The following is a 20,895-nucleotide window of genomic DNA, read 5'->3' as shown; positions in this document are numbered from 1 at the left end:
CCTTGCATTCCTGATTTATTTCCCCAGCTCAGCCCTCTAAGTGATTTAGAAGGTATGAACCTTTTTAAGGCTTTTTGTGTGTGTGTGTGTGTGTGTGTCTGCTGCGGGGCTTGCGAGATCTTAATTGGCGGAGCGGGAGGATCCCTCGGTGGAGACCAAGGCGACCTGGCGGGGCGGAGCCGGTTCTGGGGGCAGCCAATTACAAACCGCGGCAGCGATGCCACGCCCACTCAGCGCCCAATCTTACAAGGGCAAAGGAAGGGCGCCGGGAGGTCCAGTTGGGCCGGTCCTGACGCCTACTGTTGGCCTTGAGAGTATAATAGTAATACTTTGGAGCGTTCGGGAGTGGAGGGGACTCGCGTTCCGCTGTCTCACGCCCCCACTGGGCGCTATCCTCGCGGTGGGCCCCGCAGGCCTGTGCGGCCCCTTTCAGAGCCTCCCGGTTCGGAGGCGTGAGGTCGAGGCTTTCCTTCCTCTCCGCGGACCGCTCTCCATCCGCGCTCCGGCCACAATCCATGGCCAAGCAGTTGCTTCGGGGCGGCTTGACCCTGGCGCTGGGCGCGGGGCTGGGTGCAGCCGCCGAGGGCTGGCGGCGGCGGCGGGCGGACGCACGGGCGGTGCCGGGGCTGCTGAGCCGGCTGCCCGTGCTGCCTGTGGCGGCGGCGGCCGGGCTTCCCGCCGTGCCCGGGGCTCCGACGGTCGGCAGCCCCGGCGAGTTGGCGAAGTACGGGCTGCCCGGGGTGGCGCAGCTCAAGAGCCGCGAGTCGTACATGCTGTGTTACGACCCGCGCACCCGCGGCGCGCTCTGGGTGGTCGAGCATCTGCGGCCTGAGAGTCTCCGCGGCGACGGCGACGGCGACCGCCGCTCCTGCGACTTCCACGAGGACGACTCGGTGCATGCGTATCACCGCGCCACCAACGCCGACTACGGGGGCAGCGGCTTCGACCGCGGCCATCTCGCCGCCGCCGCCAACCACCGCTGGAGCCAGAAGGCCATGGACGACACCTTCTACCTGAGCAACATCGCGCCCCAGGTATCGCCTGCGCCCCCTTCCCCGGCGGCGGAAGGCGAGGCCACCGCTCTCCTCTGAGCCTCGATTTGCTCCTCTGCAGATGGGAAAGCTGCCGAGTGCGCGCTCTACGCCAGGCGCCTGGCTAAACACACCGCGCGCCGCAGGCGGAAGAGACGGAGCGGTGGGCGCTGAGCACCCACTCTGCACTCTGATCTTTTTTTTTTTTTTTTTTTTTTTATTTATTTTTGCCTGTGTTGGGTCTTCGTTTCTGCGCGAGGGCTTTCTCTAGTTGTGGCGAGCGGGGGCCACTCTTCATCGCGGTGTGCGGGCCTCTCACTATCGCGGCCTCTCCCGCTGCAGAGCAAGGCTCCAGACGCACAGGCTCAGTAGTTGTGGCTCACGGGCCCAGCCGCTCCGCGGCATGCGGGATCCTCCCGGACCGGGGCACGAACCCCTGTCCCCTGCATCGGCAGGCGGACTCTCAACCACTGCGCCACCAGGGAAGCCCTGCACTCTGATCTTAACCGAGGGCCCCCGGGCGCCTCCCTGATCTTCAGTTTCCTTGTCTGTAAAATGGGGATAAAACTGTTATCCACCTACCTCGTGCAGAGGCGCTGAGGAACTGAGGACACCATGCACGTAAAAGTACTGAGCACACTTTCTGGCCCACGGCAAGCATTCAGTAAATACCAGCTATAATGAGGGAAGTGATTCTCGGAGAGACAAAGTGACTGGCACAGTGTCACAGTGGGAGGAGACCCAGGCAGTCTGCTGAGCTTTCAGCCATTGTCCTACCCTGCCTTCCTTCCAGGGGTAAAAGGAAGGATAGCTGCACGCAGTGGCTGTTAGTAGCAGTCTCTGTGCGCCTGGACTAGCCGCCCTACCTCTAGCCCCGTTCCCACCAGGGCCTGACACCACTTGGAGACGGATGTCAGGCTCTGAGTGAGGCTTGTGAGGTCCCAGCCTCTCTGACCTGACTGTGCTCACCCAGGAGCACAGTCCCCTACCCATTTGACTAGACGCTGTGCTGAGGACTGGAGAGCTCAAGTGGTGGAGTCAGGAGCAGATTCCTGACCTTCCCCGCTGAGCTCTGCATGCGGTTCAGACTAGGAAAAGGAAAGGAGAGATGGCTGGGAGAGCTGGTCTTCCCACGAGCCCCTGGGGGCAGGGGGCAGGCCTGTTTCTCTCTGGGAGGTTTGCTCCTTTCCTTCGTATGGCTCTTTGGAGCTGAGAAACAGCTTTGAGACCTGGGATGCTAGTTCTCCCACTCTAGCTGGACGAAAGTAGCACCTCTTTGAGCTCTATCCGGGCCCCACCCTCGTGACTATGTAGGCTAAGTGACTCTCCTTCCATGAAGCTGTTTCCTCCGCCTGCTTGTTCCCACCCCCCCAACCCCCGCTGGAACCTTCTGGCTCCATGCCAGTGCCAGCCCCTCAGGGCCTGGGGCAGCCCTCTGACTGCAAGTGTCCCAGCCAGTCTCACTAAAGCCCACTTCTCCTGGCAGGTGCCCCACCTCAACCAGAATGCCTGGAACAACCTGGAAAAGTACAGCCGCAACCTGACCCGCACCTACCAAAATGTCTATGTCTGCACGGGGCCCCTCTTCCTGCCCAGGTAAGGCTAGAGCTGGGGGGCCTGGGGACACCAGCACCTCCCAGTCATCCCGTCCAGGCTCCCCCCAGGCTCTGTGTCCACACCGCCAGGTCCCCACTCATCTGGTTTCTTGGCGAGTCTGTCCGTTCCCTGTCTCGGGCCCCCCAGTTCTACTCCCCAGAGACCTTTGGAGTACCCACCTAGACATCTCCTCTGCCCGTGGGCACCAGGCCCTGAGTCTGCCCTGTTCCTCTCTCCTGTGTCATCTCTTTTCATGTCCACCTGACTCTGTGTTCTGCTCGGGTAGAAACCCTTGCACTAGGCTCTCGTCTTCGGTCTCCCCTGCTTGGAGCAGCCTTCCCCTATGCTTCCCCTGGAGCCAGGTTTGAACTCCATCTCCCTGACCCTGAGCCTTTACTCTTGTCCCTCTGCAGCCCGGCCTCCCAGGTAGAAGGGACTGAGCTCTTCTGAGCTTGCTTGGTGATTTTTTCTAGCCTGCTGAGGACTGGGATGAGTGAGGCTAGAGGTTGTGGCCAAACAGCTGGCTCTGCCTGGGATGGAATCCAGGCCGTCACCTCGTTTCTGGGTGCCGTGGGCAAATGAACTCAACATCCTCTCCTGTAAAATGGGGATAATACCCATTAGCTACCACGTGGTTGTTTAAGGGACAAAGCGGGATGGTGGATGTCACCGTAGTAAGGGCTCAGCACGGGCCTGCTGAGGCGCTGGCTGGGACACTGATGTATTTTAATTAGCAAGTGCCTCCTCTGGCCTGCTGAAATGGAGCGGACGCCGTGGAGGCTTAGCCTGAAGTCATCCATCCAGCGCTCGGGGCACCTGCTCTGCCCTAGGCCCTGTGCTGGTGCTGGGAATTCCGCTGCCACAGCCCTGCCCATTTGGTGCCCATCCTCCACAGGGAGAGACAGACAGTAATCAAGGGTCCACACGGATGAATGTGAATGAAGGCCTGATTCTTTCTGCAGCGTTTATTGCCACCACCCACTCTGCCTGACCCAGTGTTGGACATGAAGAAAACAGGGGAGGAGTGAGTCTCTACCCTGCAGGGAGCTCCCAGCCTCCTGGGGGAGCCAAGCAGGGCAAAGAAGCCTCATGCTGAGGGGTGGTCCTGCAGGTTGACACAAGCTGGAGGTCGGGTCAGGGAAGGCTTCCTGGAGGCGGTGGCCTTGGGTCTGACCAAGCCCCCCAGGAGCCCTAAAAGGCCATGTGTGCCTGGGTCTGCCCACAGGACGGAGGCTGATGGGAAGTCCTATGTGAAGTACCAGGTAATTGGCAAGAACCACGTGGCGGTGCCCACCCACTTCTTCAAAGTGCTGATCCTGGAGGCAGCCGGCGGGCAGATCGAACTCCGCTCCTATGTGCTGCCCAACGCGCCTGTGGATGAGGCAGTCCCGCTGGAGCGCTTCCTGGTGCCCATCGAGAGCATCGAGCGGGCCTCGGGGCTGCTGTTTGTGCCAAATATCCTGGCACGGACAGGCAGCCTTAAGGCCATCACTGCAGGCAGCACGTAAGGGCAGCCCCAGCCAGACTGGGGGGTCGGGGGGACTGGGTCGAATTAAAGGTGTTTGTTTTTAGAGACACGTCTTAGGTGTGTCTGTCCCAGGTGACCCGTGGGAACCTCTGGCTTCACCACTGCTTCTGTGCCATCTTGGGCCCGACAGAACCTTCAGCTGGGCCGGGCACCCGCGTGGGTGAGGCCAGGCTGCAGGGCAGCCAGGGAGATGAGGATGGCTTCCTGGAAGAGAAGCGCAGCAACAGGCTGGGGCCTGGGAGGCTAGCGGGTGCCCCACTGCCCAGAACCCAGCCCCTTGGGGTATGCTGCCCTCAGCAGGGCCTGGGGTAGGGGGGGTTGTGAAGCACAGGCCCAGCTTCATCCTGCACATCTGTCACTGGCCAGGAAAGGGCCTCACCTCTCAGCTTCTCAGTATCCTCCTCTGTAAAATGGGGATGATAGTAATAGCTGCCTCCCAGAGTCGGGGAGGGGGAGGGGGAGGTTACGGGCAGGAGGGTCCTCTGTGCAGGTGTCAGAAGGGTGGGAGCAGGGATTCCTGCTGGGAGGCTGTGGCTGGCAAGCGTGCGACACCTGGCCCTGGTAGGGCTCTCAGGGACAGGTAGACTGAGGCTGTCCACCTGTTTGGTCACCACCCTTTGAGACCAGTGGAAGCAGTGGCACCTTCCCCCAGGAAGTGCCCACAGGTACAGCGTTCTGTGCTGCCCTCAGAAGTGGCTGCCCAGGTGGAAAGCTCTCAGAGCTGGTCGCATCCTGTCCCCCGTGGGACGGAGGTGCCAGAGAGGAGGGCTGCCCTGCCCACCAGGGTCAGACACAGGGAAGTGGAACACGGCTCGTATAGCTAAGGGAACAGGCCTAGAGCAGGGATGGGTGGGGTCTCCTGGGTCAGCCAGGTGCTCCTGGAGGAGCTGGATGGGCACCAGCACCCAGGATTCCCAACTCCCAGCTCACTCTCAACTTGTCCCTGCTGCAGTTCTGCTGTGGTGAGAGGCCAAAGGGGGCGAGGAGGCCTAGAGGAGGCTGGCTCAGGGCAGCCCTGGGCAGAGTGGGGGACAGGGAGAGGGTTGCAATGCCCCCCTTTGGACGGACCCCGAGGCTCCGGCCCCTGCTGGTGGTGAGCAGGCTGGGCCTGGAGGTCGGGGAGGCGGGCGGGCTCACCTCGGTGCGGATGGTGCGGCTGCCCTGGTTGGGGCAAGTGTTGACGTACCGATCGAAGAGGACACTGGGCTCAGCCACCTCTAGGTTGGGGTCAGCATCCACTCCAGCTTCCAGCCCTTGGAGGCCCCCAAACACCACGAGGGCGTGCCTGGCGCCCACAGGAGGGGGGTCACTGACTGCCCATCAAGGCCCACTGAGTGCAGCCCCCAGGGCTCTCAGCCCCGCATATGCGCAGGGGCCCGGTCCGTAGAGCTCTGCCCCCACCAGTCCTGTCCCCTGCTCCGTTCCTTCTCCCCTGGCTGGACCCACCTGAAGTTGGGAAGCTGGGCGGAGGCCACGTCTGAGCCTCGCTCTGATGTCCCAATGGTCAGGTCATAGCCGTCCTGGAAGGGGGCCTCAGCAAACACAGCACCTGGGGGGGAGGCCAGCTCACTGGGGACTCTGTTCCCCACAAGCCACTGCCACTTGGCTGCGCGTGCGTGTTGGGGGGCGTGGTTTAGGTAAGAGAGCCACAGCCAGGCCCCTCACTCGTGCTGGGAAGGCAGTGATGGAATAGGCAGAGACCGTGCGTGTACCAGCTTGGGGAGACAAAGCAGAGGGTGGGGAGGAAGGAGCTCCAAAAGCAAGTAGTGGACCTCTGACTTATCTGGCCCTTTTGCCCCCATTCCCAACCCCATGGCAGACATTATTAAAGATGCTTTTCCTCAGAAGTCCTTAAAAGCATTCCAGGCAGTGCACTCAAGGAGACCAAGGCCCAGAGAAGGAAAGGCACTTGCCCAAGTCACACGGCAAGTGAGTAGGGTTAGGACCCCGGTCTGACTTTTGGGTCAAGCAAGGCTCTCTGTGGCCTCCCAGAGAGATAGGACGGATATTCACAGGAGGAAGCTCTGTCCTTACTGAGGCAGGAGGCCAGGCGGACCGTGTAGCCCCAGTAGAGACCAGCTTTGGTGCGAGGGTCCTGTGACGACACGACTTTTCCACGGTAGGTCTTGCTTTCTGGAGGGGAAGCAGACAGGCTGTGAAGACGGGGCGAGGGGACAAGGAAGTGGCTCCGAGCCCGCAGGATGGCCAGGCTGGGGACGCTTTAGGGTACCTGGGAGCTGCTGCTGGTTCAGCCGCACTGTCACCCGGAGTCCAGGCTCCAAGTGCTTGTCGATCTTCACCTCCTGGGAAGAAGCCAGAAGAAACTGGTGCTGTTCCCCGCAGGAGAGCGGGGGTCACTGCTCTCCCAGACACGGGGGCACCTCAGGGGTCCAGGTCACCCTTAGAGCCCCGCTCCCCGGCACCTGGGACAGACCTGCTCACAGAGACCATTCTTTTTTTAATTATTAATTAATTAATTTTGGCCGCGTTGGGTCTTCGTTGGCTGCGCACGGGCTTTCTCTAGTTGCAGCGAGCCGGGGCTACTCTTTGTTGCGGTGCATAGGCTTCTCATTGCGGTGGCTTCTCTGGTTGCGGAGCATGGGCTCTAGGCACGCGGGCTTCAGTAGTTGTGGCGCTCAGGCTCAGTAGTTGTGGTTCTTGGGGGTCTAGAGCTCAGGCTCAGTAGTTGTGGCGCACGGGCTTAGTTGCTCCGCGGCATGTAGGATCTTCCCGGAGCAGGGCTCGAACCCATGTCCCCTACATTGGCATGGGGATTCTTAACCACTGTGCCACCAGGGAAGTCCAAGAGACCATTCTTGCGAAACGACTACTGCAAGACACTGGTCCAGGCCTGGCACAGAGTAGGAAGTATTTCATGAGTAGATGAAATCCCAGTTTCCTACATTTTGGTGGCTATGCCACTTACTAGCTATAGCAGTTTGAGTGGTCACTTAACCCCTCTGAGCCTTAGTGTCCTAATCTGTCAAACAGAAGATGTTCCATAAATAATAGATATTGTTACACCGCACAGGGCCTGGCATGAAGTAAATGCTGACTACATGGGAGCCTGTGAGGAAGGACACTTGATGTTTGTGTTTTGTCCCAATTTTAGTCCCCCCCACCCCCCTCACTGCATGGCTTGTGGAATCTCAGTTCCCTGACCAGGGATTGGACCCATGCCCTCGGCAGTGAAAGCGTGGAGTCCCAATCACTGGACTATGAGGGAATTCCCTTGTCCCAGTTTTGAATTCAGGATGGGACACTTTCTGTTTTGAGGGCTTCACATTCATTTCTCCCTTCATCTGGGTCTGGGTCATCCTGTTCTGTTTTTAGCCAGTTATCTCAGATCTGTTCTTTTTGAGGGGAGGGGATCCTCATCTGTTTAAATGTTTCTGCCTCCTTCTCTAGGAGACTTAGGATTAAGAGGCGGCAGATGAATGCTCCGATCCCCAGCTTGGCAGCACCCTGGAACAGCCCCAGAGGCATTGTGAACTTGATTTTCCCGGGTTTCGTTTTGGTTTGTTTTTCACGTAAGGACTATCATCTGTTGATTTGATTTTTCTAAAACAGTAAATTTTGCTCCTGGCTTTATCTGTTGAGCCCCATTTTAGGCACTTCTCTGGCCCAAATCTGCATCAATGGGGGAATGGCAGGCAGAGATGCCTGGGGCCAGGGCTCCCCACCCATGCGCCCTCCGTAGCCAGGGTGTGTCTGGGAAACGTGTCTCGACCCACCCTCCAATTCCTACCTTCTTCATGCCACAGTTGACAAAGGAGCCCTGGCCCGGCCGGGTGGGCCGGTCCACCACGACGCCCTCTCGGAACTCGGATTCCTCATCCTGACGCATGTGGTGAGGGCTGTCCAAGGGATTTAGGAGCCCTGTGGTTGGGGAGGGCCGGAAGATTCTGGGAGGTGCAGAGGCACGCGGAGGGGTGGAAGGTAAGGCTGGGAACCCGGGTTCAGGTTCCAGCTCTGCCAACCACCAGCCACAGGCCTTGCCCTGCCTGGGCTCACTTTCCCAACTGTACTATGATTTCTCAGGGTCTGGGGGATGATCCATGGGAAATGCGGGTCAGGCCCCCCCAGCCTTACCTGCAAACTGTAGATCCTGATGCTTGGGGAAGAATGCTTTTCTTAGGTACCTAGGAAAGGACGCAGATCTCAGGGAGGCCACCTCCCATCCGACCTGCACCGGGACCACCCCTCCCACATGCTCTGGCAAGTCTGTCCTTCACGCCCTTACTGTGGACACTCCAGGTACTGCAGGATCCGGGCCAGCTGCACGCAGGCCTGCCCCTTCTTGCCGACTCCCCTGAATTCCCCCTCCACAGTCCTGGAGAGAGAAAGATAGGACTCAAGCCCACCAGGTTTCCTTCAAGAGCTCCTCCCCGCAGTAGGACCTCTGCAGCGCCCCTGCTTTGCAACTCGACCCGCCAGGGTTACAATGGGGGCATTCAGACAGGATTCTCAGCCCAGGCAAGTAGGCAGGGAAAAAAGGGAAGCCCAGCCAATCCTGGCAGCCCCTCCCTTCTCCCTGAGCCCCGGGACCCGCCGGATGGCCCCTCACTTGGCATCTTGGCCCTCTTCATCAAACACCACAATCTCATCCACGCAGAAGATGGTGCAGGCTCTAGCAATCTGGCCGGCCAGGTAGGTGCGAAGCTCGGGCGACTGGGCGTTGTCCAGGATGGAGCCCGGAAGGGCCACGCTCAGGGTGTAGTGCCGCCCTGGGCACGACAGGGGTGTTCATGGTCAGCCAGAGAGGCCAGGGCCACCCTCCCCTCCTTTGCTCTAATCCCAGGGCCCAGAGTTAGAGAATTTTCCTATTGTGAGGAATTTTGAGCTAAGCAGCAGAGATCCGACTCCCCTCTCTGGGCCTCAATCTCCCCAGGAAGAAAATGGACTCAGACGTCTCCAGGACTCCCGTAAGAAGGGCATAGCACTGGGCAAGGCAAGGGAGCGGTTAGAAGAACTGACCTATACTCACGTCCTCTGCCCGCCACTGCCTCAGTTCTCCAGGTGTCAAATAGGGATGATAATGAGTCAATATTTATTCTTAGTGCCTTTTATATGTGCACATTTAACCAGGAACCCTAGGAAAGTAGGTACTACCATGATCCCGATTGAGAGGTGGGGAACCTTCAGCCCACAGAGGTCAAAGATGTGACCCAAGGTCACACAAAAGGCAGGACAGCTGGCTTCAGAGGGACCACCACACTTTCCCTCCCAGAGTTGTCCAAAGGGAGCCACAGGAGATAAAGGGCTTTCCCGGTGTCAGACAGCTGACATGCTCAGTTTCTGTCCCCACTGTCACCATCATCGCTGGTAACCACTGGGCTTACAGGGTACAATATGGCCACCTGACCCTCCAGACCTTTGGGTCTGGCCGAGGAGGAAAGATACAACTTGTTAGGGTAGATCCAAATGTACGAACACGGAAGGACATCCAGGACACAATGTGGGATGAGAAAACACAGCTCCAGACGTGCATGGATGAAGCAGTCTCACTTCTGTAAAACTGTATCTAGACACCTCCCTACCTGTATATAAGTGGGTGTTCACATAGCTGGAGAAACGTTAACTGCAATGTTTGCTGGATTTCTCCTTTCTTTATCGTTTTCTGTATTGTTTGGGGAGTTTTGAGCATGTATTATTTAATGAGAAAAAAGAGACATCCTTATTATGAGATCAAAATAATTAAATGAAAAGTGGAATTAAAGCACACAGTGATCAATAAAAAAGTAGAAAATTAACTGTCGGGGGCTTCCCTGGTGGTGCAGTGGTTGAGAGTCCGCCTGCCGATGCAGGGGACACAGGTTCGTGCCCCGGTCCGGGAAGATCCCACATGCCGTGGAGCAACTAGGCCCGTGAGCCATGGCTGCTGAGCCTGTGCATCCGGAGCCTGTGCTCCGCAATGGGAGAGGCCACAACAGTGAGAGGCCCGCATACCACAAAAAAAAAAAAAAAAAAAAAATTAACTGTCATTACAATGATGAGGTTCTAGAGGCATAAAGTGATGATATATGATGCTTACCCTCCACAGAATCGAAATCTACCTAGGTAGGAAGTTAGGACTCCATTTTCTGGGTCCCTTCCATTCTCTGAGCCTCATTTTCTCCATCAGGACAAGATGTCTGGACCCACTGGCCCCTAAGGGCCCCTCCAGCTATAGCATTCTCTGCCCTACCCAGGACCCAGCTTGCTCACCCCGGTCCTCCCTCTGGGCAGCTGCCTCCTCCTCCTGCTGTCGCTTTGCCTGTTCCTCCTGCACTCGCTGCCGCTCCAGTTTTTTCATCATCTTGAGATCCTTCCACTTCTTTTTCTCCTCTTTTTCTGGATAAGAGGACATCCCGATCGGTGGAGGGAAGAGGGACTTGGCGGTGAGGAGGACTTGGAGCAGTCCAGGAGGTGATGTCCTCTCAGTAGGGTCAGCCTGGGCTCTCCAGTGCTGCTGAGACGGCAGCCAAAGGAGCCTCCCAGGGCTTCTGGCCCCTTCCTCCCCATTTTGGGTACTGTGGGATCTAGAGGGGACAAATCTGGTGGCGTTTCCCCAAGATTCAGCTGTGCACTGATGGAGTGGCCTTGGGGAGAGGTGAGCACAGACGCTCAGCTCCCCATCTGAGCCCACCGCCCCGGTCCCTTACTTACTCTGTTGCTTCCATTTTCGCCACTCCACCCTCTGGCCATGTTCACCCTGGAGTAGGGGTGGGAGGAGATATAGGAGTGAGGCTGAATGGTCACACCTGAGAGGAGGTCCCACTTGCTGCTCCACAGCTGTCCCCTCTCTTTAAATGGGGGTGGTGAGGGAACCCTCCCCCCCCACCCCGCCACACTCCTGCTGCCCAGAGAGAGCGTCAGGAGGGCAGGGACCTGTCGTACCCCCAGTGCCTGAGACCACACCTGGCACACAGTAAGCATTCAATAAATTGTTTAATGAGTTCCCACTGGTGAGAAGAGGAAACAGGTTCAGGGGGACAGGACCTGCCCACTGTCGCCCTGGTGTCAGAAGAGATACGCCACGAAAGGGCTCGGGATTCCGAGCCGGGTCCGGTCTTCTGAATCCGGGCCCCGGGCAATGAGTTACCCAACGCAATCCCGGCTCTGACTCGAACCCCGGCTCCCACCTCCGGTTCTCATCTGGACAGGGGTGCTTGAGGCCATGAGCATGCGGCACCTCGGGGACTCGGGCCGCGGAGCAGCGACGAGCAGGGAGCTAGAGGTACGGCCAGGCCCCGCCACGGGCCCCCAAGCGGCTCTTTCTCTTGCCTCCACCCCGCGCCCTGCCGCGGGATCCCACATCCCTCCACCTACCGGGCCACAGGGCCGCTTCCTCCCGCGCTCCGCCATGTTCCTCGCACACCGTCGGCCCCGCCCAGCCAATCAGACTCACCCCTTCCGCCAACACCTCCTCCGAGCCGTCCAATCGGAGAGCCAATGGCGTGCGAGGGCGCGGCCTATGCGCGGGGCTGAGGGAGCGTGTGGGCCTAGGACTGGCTCCTGGGGGCGGGCTCCCGGGGGTGGGCGGGGCTCATCGCAGGCCTGGGTGTCCAAAGGCGCAAGGTATCGGGTTCTCTCCTGAACCCTTGGACGATAGGAGAGCTACCCTCTCTCCTCCCGTCGGGCGCGAAACTGAAACCTCAGCTTGGTTTTACACATGGGGACCCTGAGGCACAGAGCTGGAGTGTGATTCAGAGCTGGCAATAATTTAATCCAATTATTTTATAGATTCGTTCATTTACTCTCTTTTAATTATCAGACTTTACTTTTTTAGAGCAGATTTAGGTTTACCGAAAATTGAACAGATAGTACAGAGTTCCCACATAACCCCCACTCAGTTTCTGTTGTTCACATGTGTTAATGTGTACATTTGTTATAGCTGATGAACCAATATTGATGCATTGTTCATAGTTTACATTAGGGTTCACTCTTTGTGTTGTACATTCTAAGAGTTTTGACAAATGCATAACGTCATATATCTACCATTACAGTATCATACAAAATTGATTCACTGCCCGAAAAATCCTCTGTGCTCCACCTACCTCCCCCACCCCTCGAGCCCCTGGTAACCACGGGGACCCTGATCATTTTTACTGTCCCTATAGTTTTGCCTTTTCCAGAATGTCATATAGTTGGAATCAGACAGTATGCAGCCTTTTCAGACTCCCTTCTTTCACTAAGCAACATGCATTTAAAGTTCCTCTAAAGTAGGAGATAGATGGGCCCCTGGGCTGGACAGCTGGGGTTTGTCAAGTGGAGTCACACTGAAGCTCTGTTCTCACCCAAACGCTCCTAGGACAAAGCTAGTGGCAGAAGCTGAGCTCTGCTGAAGTAAAGAGATAAGATGACCACTCCTGAGGTCAAGGAAGACTTCCCTGTCTGGACATGTGCAGGAAGGCTCCTTGAGGGTCAAAAAGGGAGGGGGCACCACCCCATAAGTGTGGACATACACCCACAGGCCTCTGCGGTGGAATCCATCTTAGCAAAAAGTTGCACACGCAGTTTGGGGAGGGTCCTAGGACCAGTCATGTGTGAAAAAAGAAAAGAGATAATTGGCCAAAGGTAAACAAAGACCAGGAAGAACTGTCCTATATAAGTGATTTAAATCACCTCTTTACTCGCTCCTCCTCATTAGAAAGGATGCCCACACCCTTTCTCTCTGGGTATTTCTGCCTAGCTTCGACTTCAATAAATAAACTGTTTCTCTGTGTGCTCTCCCATACTGCTGTGTCTCTAATAATAAACGTTGTACCTGTTTTTTACAGTTTTTGCCTCCTTGAAACATTCTTGCTCTCAAATGGGGGAAAGAGCCAGGGCCACTTTGCTTCTAGCCTCTAGCCCCTGGTGCTCTAGTGGCTAGGATTCCTGGTTTTCATCTGGGCTACACAGGTTCAATTCCTGGGCAGGGAACTAAGATCTCACTGCTGTCTCTCCGAGATCACCTCCATATCTTCTAATGTCTTGATAGCTCATTTCTTTTTCTTTTTTTTATAGTAGGTTGATGATATAATTTTAAAAAATTTATTTATATTTATTCATTTATTTGGTTGCGCCAGGTCTTAGTTGCGGCTCGCCGGCTCCTTAGTTGTGTCATGCGAACTCTTAGTTGCAACATGCATGTGGGATCTAGTTCCCTGAGCAGGGATTGAATCCGCGCCCTCTGCATTGGGAGTATGGAGTCTTAACCACTCCACCACCAGGGAAGTCCCCGATAGCTCATTTCTTTTTACTGCCGGATACTATTCGTTGTATGGATATGCCACTGTGTGTCTATCCATTCACCTTTTGAAGGACATTTGGTTGCTTCCAGTATTTGGCAATTATGAATAAAACTGCTGTAAATATTCATGTGCAGGTTTTTGTGTGGACATGAATTTTCAGCTCATTTGGGTAAATAGTTGGAAGTCTGATTGCTGGATCCAACAGTAAAACTATGTTTAGCTTTGTAAGAAATTGCCAAACTGGGAATTCCCTGGTGGTCCAGTGGCTAAGACTCCTCGCTCCCAATGCAGGGGGCCCGGGTTCAATTCCTGGTCAGGGAACTAGATCCCATATGCTGCAATTAAGAGTTTGCATGCCGCAACTAAAAGATCCCACACGGGCTTCCCTGGTGGCGCAGTGGTTGAGAGTCTGCCTGCCGATGCAGGAGACTCGGGTTTGTGCCCTGGTCTGGGAAGATCCCACATGCCGTGGAGCGGCTGAGCCCGTGAGCCATGGCCGCTGAGCCTGCGCGTCCGGAGCCTGTGCTCCGCAATGGGAGAGGCCACAGCAGTAAGAGGCCCGTGTACCGCAAAAAAAAAAAAAAAAAAAAAAGATCCCACACGTGGCAACAAAGATCCTGTGTGCCATGACTAACATCCAGCGCAGCCAAATAAAGAAAGAAAGAAAGAAAGAAAGAAATCGCCAAACTGCCTTCCAAAGTGGTTATACCATTTTGCATTCCTACCAGCAAGGAATGAGATACACTTTCTTTTTTAAATAATAAATTTGAGTCAGTATTCATTCAGTCAACAAATATTTATCAAGCAGATCCTATTTTGAGGCTGGAACTCCCTGTGCTAACCGCCAGGGACACAATGGTAGGGAAAGCAGATACGGATCTGGAGTTTACAACCTAGTAGAGGAGAGATTAATTTCTAATTCAAAGTGTGTGTTAACATTACAGGGGTTGTGTTTATTTCATCATTCCCCGCTCTCCCCTATCTGAATGAAAGGCAAAGTCATTTATGCATCTCAGGTTGGCTGAGGTTACTCAGTCGAAGATCTGGAACCTCTGTAGAGTCACAGATTTGAGTTATGGGCAGATTCTGGATTGGTTCATGAGACATGAAACCTTTGGTCAGGGTGGTTCTGTCCAAGAAATCTATGGGTTTACCCCATTGAGGACTTTCTTATCATCAGGCTATGTGTAGTATGGCAAAGGGGCTCCAACCCTGAGCCTCAGAGTTGTTATTTTCTTTCACAATCTTGACTTTGGAACAGTGATAGTAATACAAAGTCATAGCTTGGAAAGGAAGAAGTGTCCTGGGACTTCCCTGGTGGTCCAGTGGTTAAGACTCTGCACTTCCAATGCATGGGGTGCAGGTTTGATCCCTGGTCCGGGAACTAAGATCCCATATGCTGCCTAGCCAAAAAATAAATAAATAAATAAATAATTTTAAAAATTAAAAAAAAAAGGTAAGTGTCCTGTCATAACACCAAGTATGTTCCAAACAGCAATTCTCTGACACCAAGTGGGTGTCCTACACTTCAATTAAATTCTGACAAGTTGGCACAGACCTCATAGGTTAAGGGATCAGTCCCACAAGACTGTCTCCCACCTCAGATGTCAGCAGCAAGTGGGGTCACCAGCCACCCACACTTCTGCCTGGCCGACTACAAATTCCGGCATTTCCATGACCACTCCCCAGATTCAATAATTTGCTGAAACAATTTACAGCCCTCAGGAAAGTGCTATACTTACTACTAGAGTTTCATTAGAGAAGATAACAACCCAGGAACAGCCACATGGAAGAGGTACATAGACTAAGGTCTTGGGAGAGGGGGGTGCAGAGATTCCATGCCCTCTCCGGATGGGCCACCCTACCAGCTCATCGATGTGTTCACCAACCCAGAAGGTCCTTGAGCCTCAGTGATTCAGGGTTTTTATGTGGGATTTTATTACATATGCACACCTGATTAAATCATTAGCCATGTGACTGAACTCAATGTCCAGTCCCTTTTCCCTCCCTGAGGTCTGGGTTTGAGGCTGAAAGTTCTGAGCATCTAATCACATGGTTGAAGGGGTTCATTTTGAATAACAAAAGACACTACTATCACTCATGAAATTACAAGGGGTTTAGGAGCTCTGTGCCAGGAACCATGGACAAAGACCAAATATATTTTATTATACTATATGTTCCCATCAGCTCCCCCAATTAAATATGTGATATGAGCAAAACCCATGAGCTTGCTATGCAAATGCAACTTCAAGACAATTCCCCAGCACCACCTTCCAAATGATTTCAGGAGTTGCGTTGCTTTCCAGTGGGAGGCCCACCCCTGGGATCAAATCTCATTTCTACCTTTTACCAGCTGGATGGCCTCAGGTAAGTCCCCTCACCTCCAAAGCGGTTTCCTCACCTGTGAAATGGAGGCAGTAACTCCTGTCTCAGAGGGTCCTTTAATGAGATGGTGCGCATCCAAGTGCCCGGCATGCAGGGGTGAGCAATAAATGTTAGGGGAAACATTCCTTTCCCCTTCTGTCTAATTATGTAATCCCTGGCAATCCTGGCCTGGACTCTGATCCCTGTGGGGTGTGACTGTCCGCGTCTTCCCTGTCAGACACTCAACCGAGGCCCTCATCACACACACACTCACACACACACACACACACACTCACACACCACCACCACCACCACCACCACCACCACCACCACCACCAACAACAACGGTAACACATACCATCTGAGCCCCTAGGCCTGGTTTCACCATTAACTAACTGGGTGGCCTCAGACAAGGTCCAAGTTCCTGCCCTTCTTTGGTCCTCAAAACACATTTGTAGGGCTTCCCTGGTGGCGCAGTGGTTGAGAATCTGCCTGCTAATGCAGGGGACACGGGTTCAAGACTTGGTCTGGGAGGATCCCACATGCCGCGGAGCAACTGGGCCCGTGAGCTACAACTGCTGAGCCTGCGCATCTAGAGCCTGTGCTCCACAACAAGAGGCCGCGATGGTGAGAGGCCCACGCACCGCGATGAAGAGTGGCCCCCACTTGCCACAACTAGAGAAAGCCCTCGCACAGAAACGAAGACCCAACACAGCAAAAATAAATAAATTAATTAATAAACTCCTACCCCCAACATCTTAAAACAAAACAAAACAAAACAAAACACATGTGTACAAAGAGAGTCTGGGATCTGAGGTTTAGGGAGGTGGGAGGTGCCTTCCATTCTGACTAAGCCCCCATCTGCAATCAGCACCAGGGTGTGAAGCAGAGAGAAGCAGCCAATAACAGTTTGAATAACTTAAAACTTTATTATGGGCAAAAGTACTGGCCTGAAGAGTCAAGCCTAAGGGCAACTTTCCAAAATCAAGCTTAGATAAGGGAAGGGAGGGATGCCTGAGGCCTGGCTGGGGCCAGTGCAAGGCTGGGGCCAGGGCTGAGACCCAAGGCCAGTACACTATTGAACTCTGCCCTCTGAGTCCCAGCTGAGTCTGGGGAGGCCAGAGGGTCCCAAGACCATATAGCCCAGCACAGGGAGGACCAGGGAGAGGCCCCGGTCAGGCCTCCTTCACCTCTGCAACAGGAACATAGCTATGCACCATGGGGAAGTGCTCCTGACTCCCCCAAGACCAAAAGGGGGGCTCTTCCCTGAGGTTATTCTGTGTTACAGAGAAGAGATCCTCCAGTACCATCTACCCCCAACCTGGGAATGGCTGAAACCTGGACAAAGATAGAGCCCTGCAGAGTGTGCAGGGACCAGGCAATGCAGGGCCCAGGGGGTGATGTCAGGGCCTGAGCTCATCATTCCACTTCTGTAGCTTCTCGTCCATGGCCTGGAGCGTGGATTCATCCTGCACCAACACAGATTGGTCCTACCCCTCTCCCCACACCCGCAGGAGGCCTGGGGAGGCTTGGGGAGGTCTTCCCTCCCCCAGGCCTGTCCTTTACCTTCATGAAACAGAAGCGGATATAGTGGTCAAAGAGCTTTTGATGTGGCACGCTGCAGAAGATGGAGACCGGGATGGCCATCAAGCCCTGTGGAGGAGGAAGCCCATGCCTCAGCGGCCCCACAGCCCAGCAGGCCTCTGGGGGGGCTCCAGGGGGTCAGAGATGTTCCCGTGATGAGACAGGAGAAGGCAAATTAGCTTCAATGCAGCACCTCCCAGTGCTGCATCAGGGTCAGAGGAAAAGCATCCCAAATCATCATTCCAAGTCCCTCCTTATGTACAGAAGGGAGAGGGAGGCTGAGAGCAGGGAAGATCATGTGGCAGGTCAGGGCAGAGCCATAGAATAAATAAGTCCCACGGAATTCCCTGGCGGTCCAGTGGTTAGGACTGTGCGCTTTCACTGCTGAGGGTGCGGGTTCAATCCCTGGTCGGGGAACTAAGATCCTGTAAACCATGTGGCATGGCCAAAACAAAAAACAAAAAAAACCCCACAAACAAACAAAAAAAGAAATAAGTCTTAGAATCGTAGCTCTGAGCTGGATGGACCTCAGAGTTAATGGGCCAACTCCTCACTGTACAGATGGGAAGACTGAGGCCCTGAGAGGGCAAGAATGCCTGCCAGCCCACAAGGCATATTTGAGCAAATTAAAAACAGCCTCCCCATTCTTTGACGTGGATGCAACCCTGTACCACGGCTCAAGGCAGAGGATTGGCTGGATTTTGGTGCATCAGCCCCCTGGTCAGGCACCCTTAGCAGTGCACAGCCTGTAAAACATACACAGCGGCCCTGGCAGAGGCCCAGCCCACCTTGTTCTTGATCATCCACTTGACGAAGCGTCTGTCATAAGGCTCATCTGCAGCTCCAGGCAAGTTGGGCATTTTGGTCTCTGTGGGACAGAGGCCAGGCTGAGCCCTGGGCAGCCTCCAGGGCCCTGTACCTGGCCCAGCCCGGCCAGTCCCACTCACTGAATTCCGAGATGTCTGTGATGAGGAAGTAGCCGCCCTGGGGGATCACGGGCCTCAGGCCTACAGACTGCAGGCTTTGTATCATGTGGTCACGGCAGCGCTGTATGGCCTGTGGGAGCTGCACAAAGTAGCTGCTGGGTTGGCCGAAGTGCAGCTGCTCCCGCTCAAAGCTCTGGGCTACTGCAGCCTGGGGAGGGCGGGGGGACAAGCAGGTCAGGTGTGACCTGACCTTGGAGCCAGCCCGAACTCCTTTCTTGCCCCACCCCCTCCCCCGGTGGGGCGGGTCCTGCCCCCACCTCACCTGGCCCTGTGTGGGACAGTGGAAGATGGAGTTCTGGTGCACAGTGCGCAGGTGCTTCAGGAGACTGTCCGGGCCTAGGACCCAGCCCACCTGGACCAGGAACATAGGTAGGGGGTGAGGCCCTTCAGGGCCTGACCAAACCCTTTCTGGATTCCCAGGTCAGCCTTGCCTACCAAGGATTGTAGAGGGAGGGGTCACCCCCACCCTCATTGACTCACCTTCCAGCCTGTGGCACTAAAGGTCTTGCCAGCGCTGCCAATGGTCAGGGTGCGTTCCCACATGCCAGGGAGGCTGGCTGCCCAAGGCCAAAGAAAGCAGCTGCTGAGACGGGGGTGGGGGCAGGGGAGGGGTGGTGGCTGGACCCCAGCAGGCACTCAGGCTCTCAACGCTCCGGACTCCACTATGTGCTAAGCTACTTCCAGGACTTATTTGAGCTCACCCTCATGACACCCCTGGGAGGCAGGTGCCATTGTGTTCCCCTGTCCTCAGAGAGATGAAGTCACTGCCCCAGGTCACATGACCTGTGTGGGTCTAGACCCCTCGGTCCTAATCACCAGGCCTGCGCTGACACCCAGATTGGGCTCAAGGCCCTGCCACAAACGTCCAGGGGAAGGGGGGCACCCTGGCCGGCTCAGCTCACCGATGCTGATGTGCTGGCGCCCGTCGTAGACCAGCCACTGGTAGACCTCGTCGGTGATACACACCACGTCATGCTGCTGACACAGGCTGGCCACCAGCTCCAGTTCTGCCCTGGAGAACACCTGCAGGGACCAACCCCAAACAGACAGGCCTGCTTAGAGAGATGAAAAGACAGGGCCAGAGCCGGTGCTGAGGGCTTTTCTGCCCCATCCTATCCCTGCAACAGTGACCCTGTGAAGTTGGTTGTGAGATAATAGAAAATACATATATATATATGTGTATATATATATATACATATATATATACACACATACATATATATATATATATATATATATATCTGCCCCGATTCCTGGCACAGAACTCCTAAAACCCTTGTAAATTACTAAGTGGTAAGAGCAATAGAAGTGGACTTCCCTGGTGGCGCAGTGGTTAAGAATCCGCCTGCCTTCAAGCCCTGGTCTGGGAAGATCCCACATGCCGCGGAGCAACTGGGCCCGTGCACCACAACTACCGAGCCTGTGCTCTAGGGCCCGTGAGCCACAACTACTGAGCCCTCGTGCCACAACTACTGAAGCCCACGCGCCTAGAACCTGTGCTCCACAAGCACAACGAGAAGCCACCGCAACGAGAAGCCTGCGTATGGCAACAAAGAGTAGCCACCGCTTGCCACAACTAGAGAAAGCCCATGCACAGCAATGAAGACCCAACACAGCCATAAATAAATAAATAAATAAATAAATAAATTTATAACCAAAAAAAAAAAAAAGAATCCGCCTGCCAGTGCAGGGGACATGGGTTCGAGCCCTGGTCCGGGAAGATCCCACATGCCGCAGAGCAACTAAGCCCGTGCGCCACACCTACTGAACCGGAGCTCTAGAGCCCATGAGCCACAACTACTGAGCCCGCATGCCACAACTACTGAAGCGCACGTGCTCTAGGGCCTGCATGCCACAACTACTGAAGCCCCTGCGCTCTAGGGTCCGCATGCCACAACTACTGAGCCCGAGTGCTGCAGCTACTGAAGCTCACGCACCTAGAGCCTGTGCTCCGCAACAAAAGAAGTCACCGCAATGAGAAGCCCATGCACCACAACAAAGAGTAGCCCCCACTAGCTGCAACTAGAGAAAGCCTGCAGACAGCAACGAAGACCCAATGCGCCAAAAATAAATAAATTAAAAAAAAAAGAGCACTAGAAGCATTTTTGTTCTAATGAGGCAACTCTAAGTTGGCTCTTGGATTGGGGCTGATCCATCAGAAAGACGAAGCCATATTGGAAGTTTGGAATTTTCTCCAGAGAGGGCAGAGGGGCTGGAAATGGAGTTGATAATTGAAGCCTCCATAAAAATCCCAATAGGACAGGGTTCAGAGAGCTTGCAAGTGGGTGAGCACATTCAGGTACCAGGAGGTTGACACACCCCAGCTCCACAGGGACAGAAGCACCTGTGCTCAGGAACCTCCCAGACCTCACCCTACATGTCTTCATCAGGTTGTTCATCTGTATCCTTTACCATATCCTTTAATAAACTGGTAACTGTAAGTAAGTGTTTCCCTGAGTCCTGTGAGCCACTCTAGCAAATTAATTGAACCGGGGAGGGGGTTGTGGGCACCCCAGATTTACAACCATAGGTCAGAAGCACAGGTGACAACCTGGACTTGTGATTGGTGTCTGGAGTGGGGTGGGGGG

At 55.0% G+C, this 20,895-nt stretch overlaps 3 protein-coding genes across 6 annotated transcripts in view; 1 reads left to right on the top strand and 2 right to left on the bottom strand.

Moving 5' to 3' along the window:
• Positions 1-335: 335 nt before the first annotated feature.
• On the top strand, positions 336-4,135 carry ENDOG (endonuclease G; the record flags this gene model as incomplete). Its single annotated transcript, XM_081237115.1, has 3 exons — positions 336-1,034; positions 2,518-2,627; positions 3,853-4,135. The coding sequence occupies exons 1-3, from the start codon at positions 516-518 to the stop codon at positions 4,133-4,135; spliced, it is 912 nt and encodes a 303-aa protein (XP_081093241.1). The 5' UTR covers positions 336-515.
• SPOUT1 (SPOUT domain containing methyltransferase 1) lies at positions 4,125-13,226 on the bottom strand. Its single transcript, XM_081237114.1, is given in 13 exon segments — positions 4,125-4,301; positions 4,303-4,359; positions 5,293-5,440; positions 5,602-5,704; positions 6,190-6,288; positions 6,386-6,458; positions 7,904-8,034; positions 8,248-8,297; positions 8,399-8,488; positions 8,723-8,882; positions 10,363-10,488; positions 10,804-10,849; positions 11,467-13,226. Coding segments are annotated over 13 exon segments (1,170 nt in total). The 5' UTR covers positions 11,503-13,226; the 3' UTR covers positions 4,125-4,250.
• A 3,414-nt stretch (positions 13,227-16,640) lies between these two features.
• Positions 16,641-20,895, bottom strand: part of KYAT1 (kynurenine aminotransferase 1) — a 31,934-nt gene continuing 27,679 nt past the window's right edge. For all 4 annotated transcript variants that reach the window (XM_081237112.1, XM_081237111.1, XM_081237110.1 and 1 more), the window contains 7 exons: positions 19,210-19,330; positions 18,788-18,864; positions 18,570-18,659; positions 18,269-18,455; positions 18,110-18,189; positions 17,304-17,390; positions 16,641-17,206 (listed from right to left, as the gene is read on the bottom strand). In XM_081237112.1, the coding sequence (XP_081093238.1) occupies positions 17,141-17,206; positions 17,304-17,390; positions 18,110-18,189; positions 18,269-18,455; positions 18,570-18,659; positions 18,788-18,864; positions 19,210-19,330 (708 nt within the window). In that variant the 3' untranslated portion in view covers positions 16,641-17,140. The remainder of the gene's footprint in view (positions 17,207-17,303; positions 17,391-18,109; positions 18,190-18,268; positions 18,456-18,569; positions 18,660-18,787; positions 18,865-19,209; positions 19,331-20,895) is intronic.

Source organism: Mesoplodon bidens (genome assembly GCF_964165515.1).
Source record: "Mesoplodon bidens genome assembly, chromosome: 6".
Classification (NCBI taxonomy): domain Eukaryota; kingdom Metazoa; phylum Chordata; class Mammalia; order Artiodactyla; family Ziphiidae; genus Mesoplodon; species Mesoplodon bidens.
This window is presented reverse-complemented; position numbering and strand designations above follow the sequence as displayed.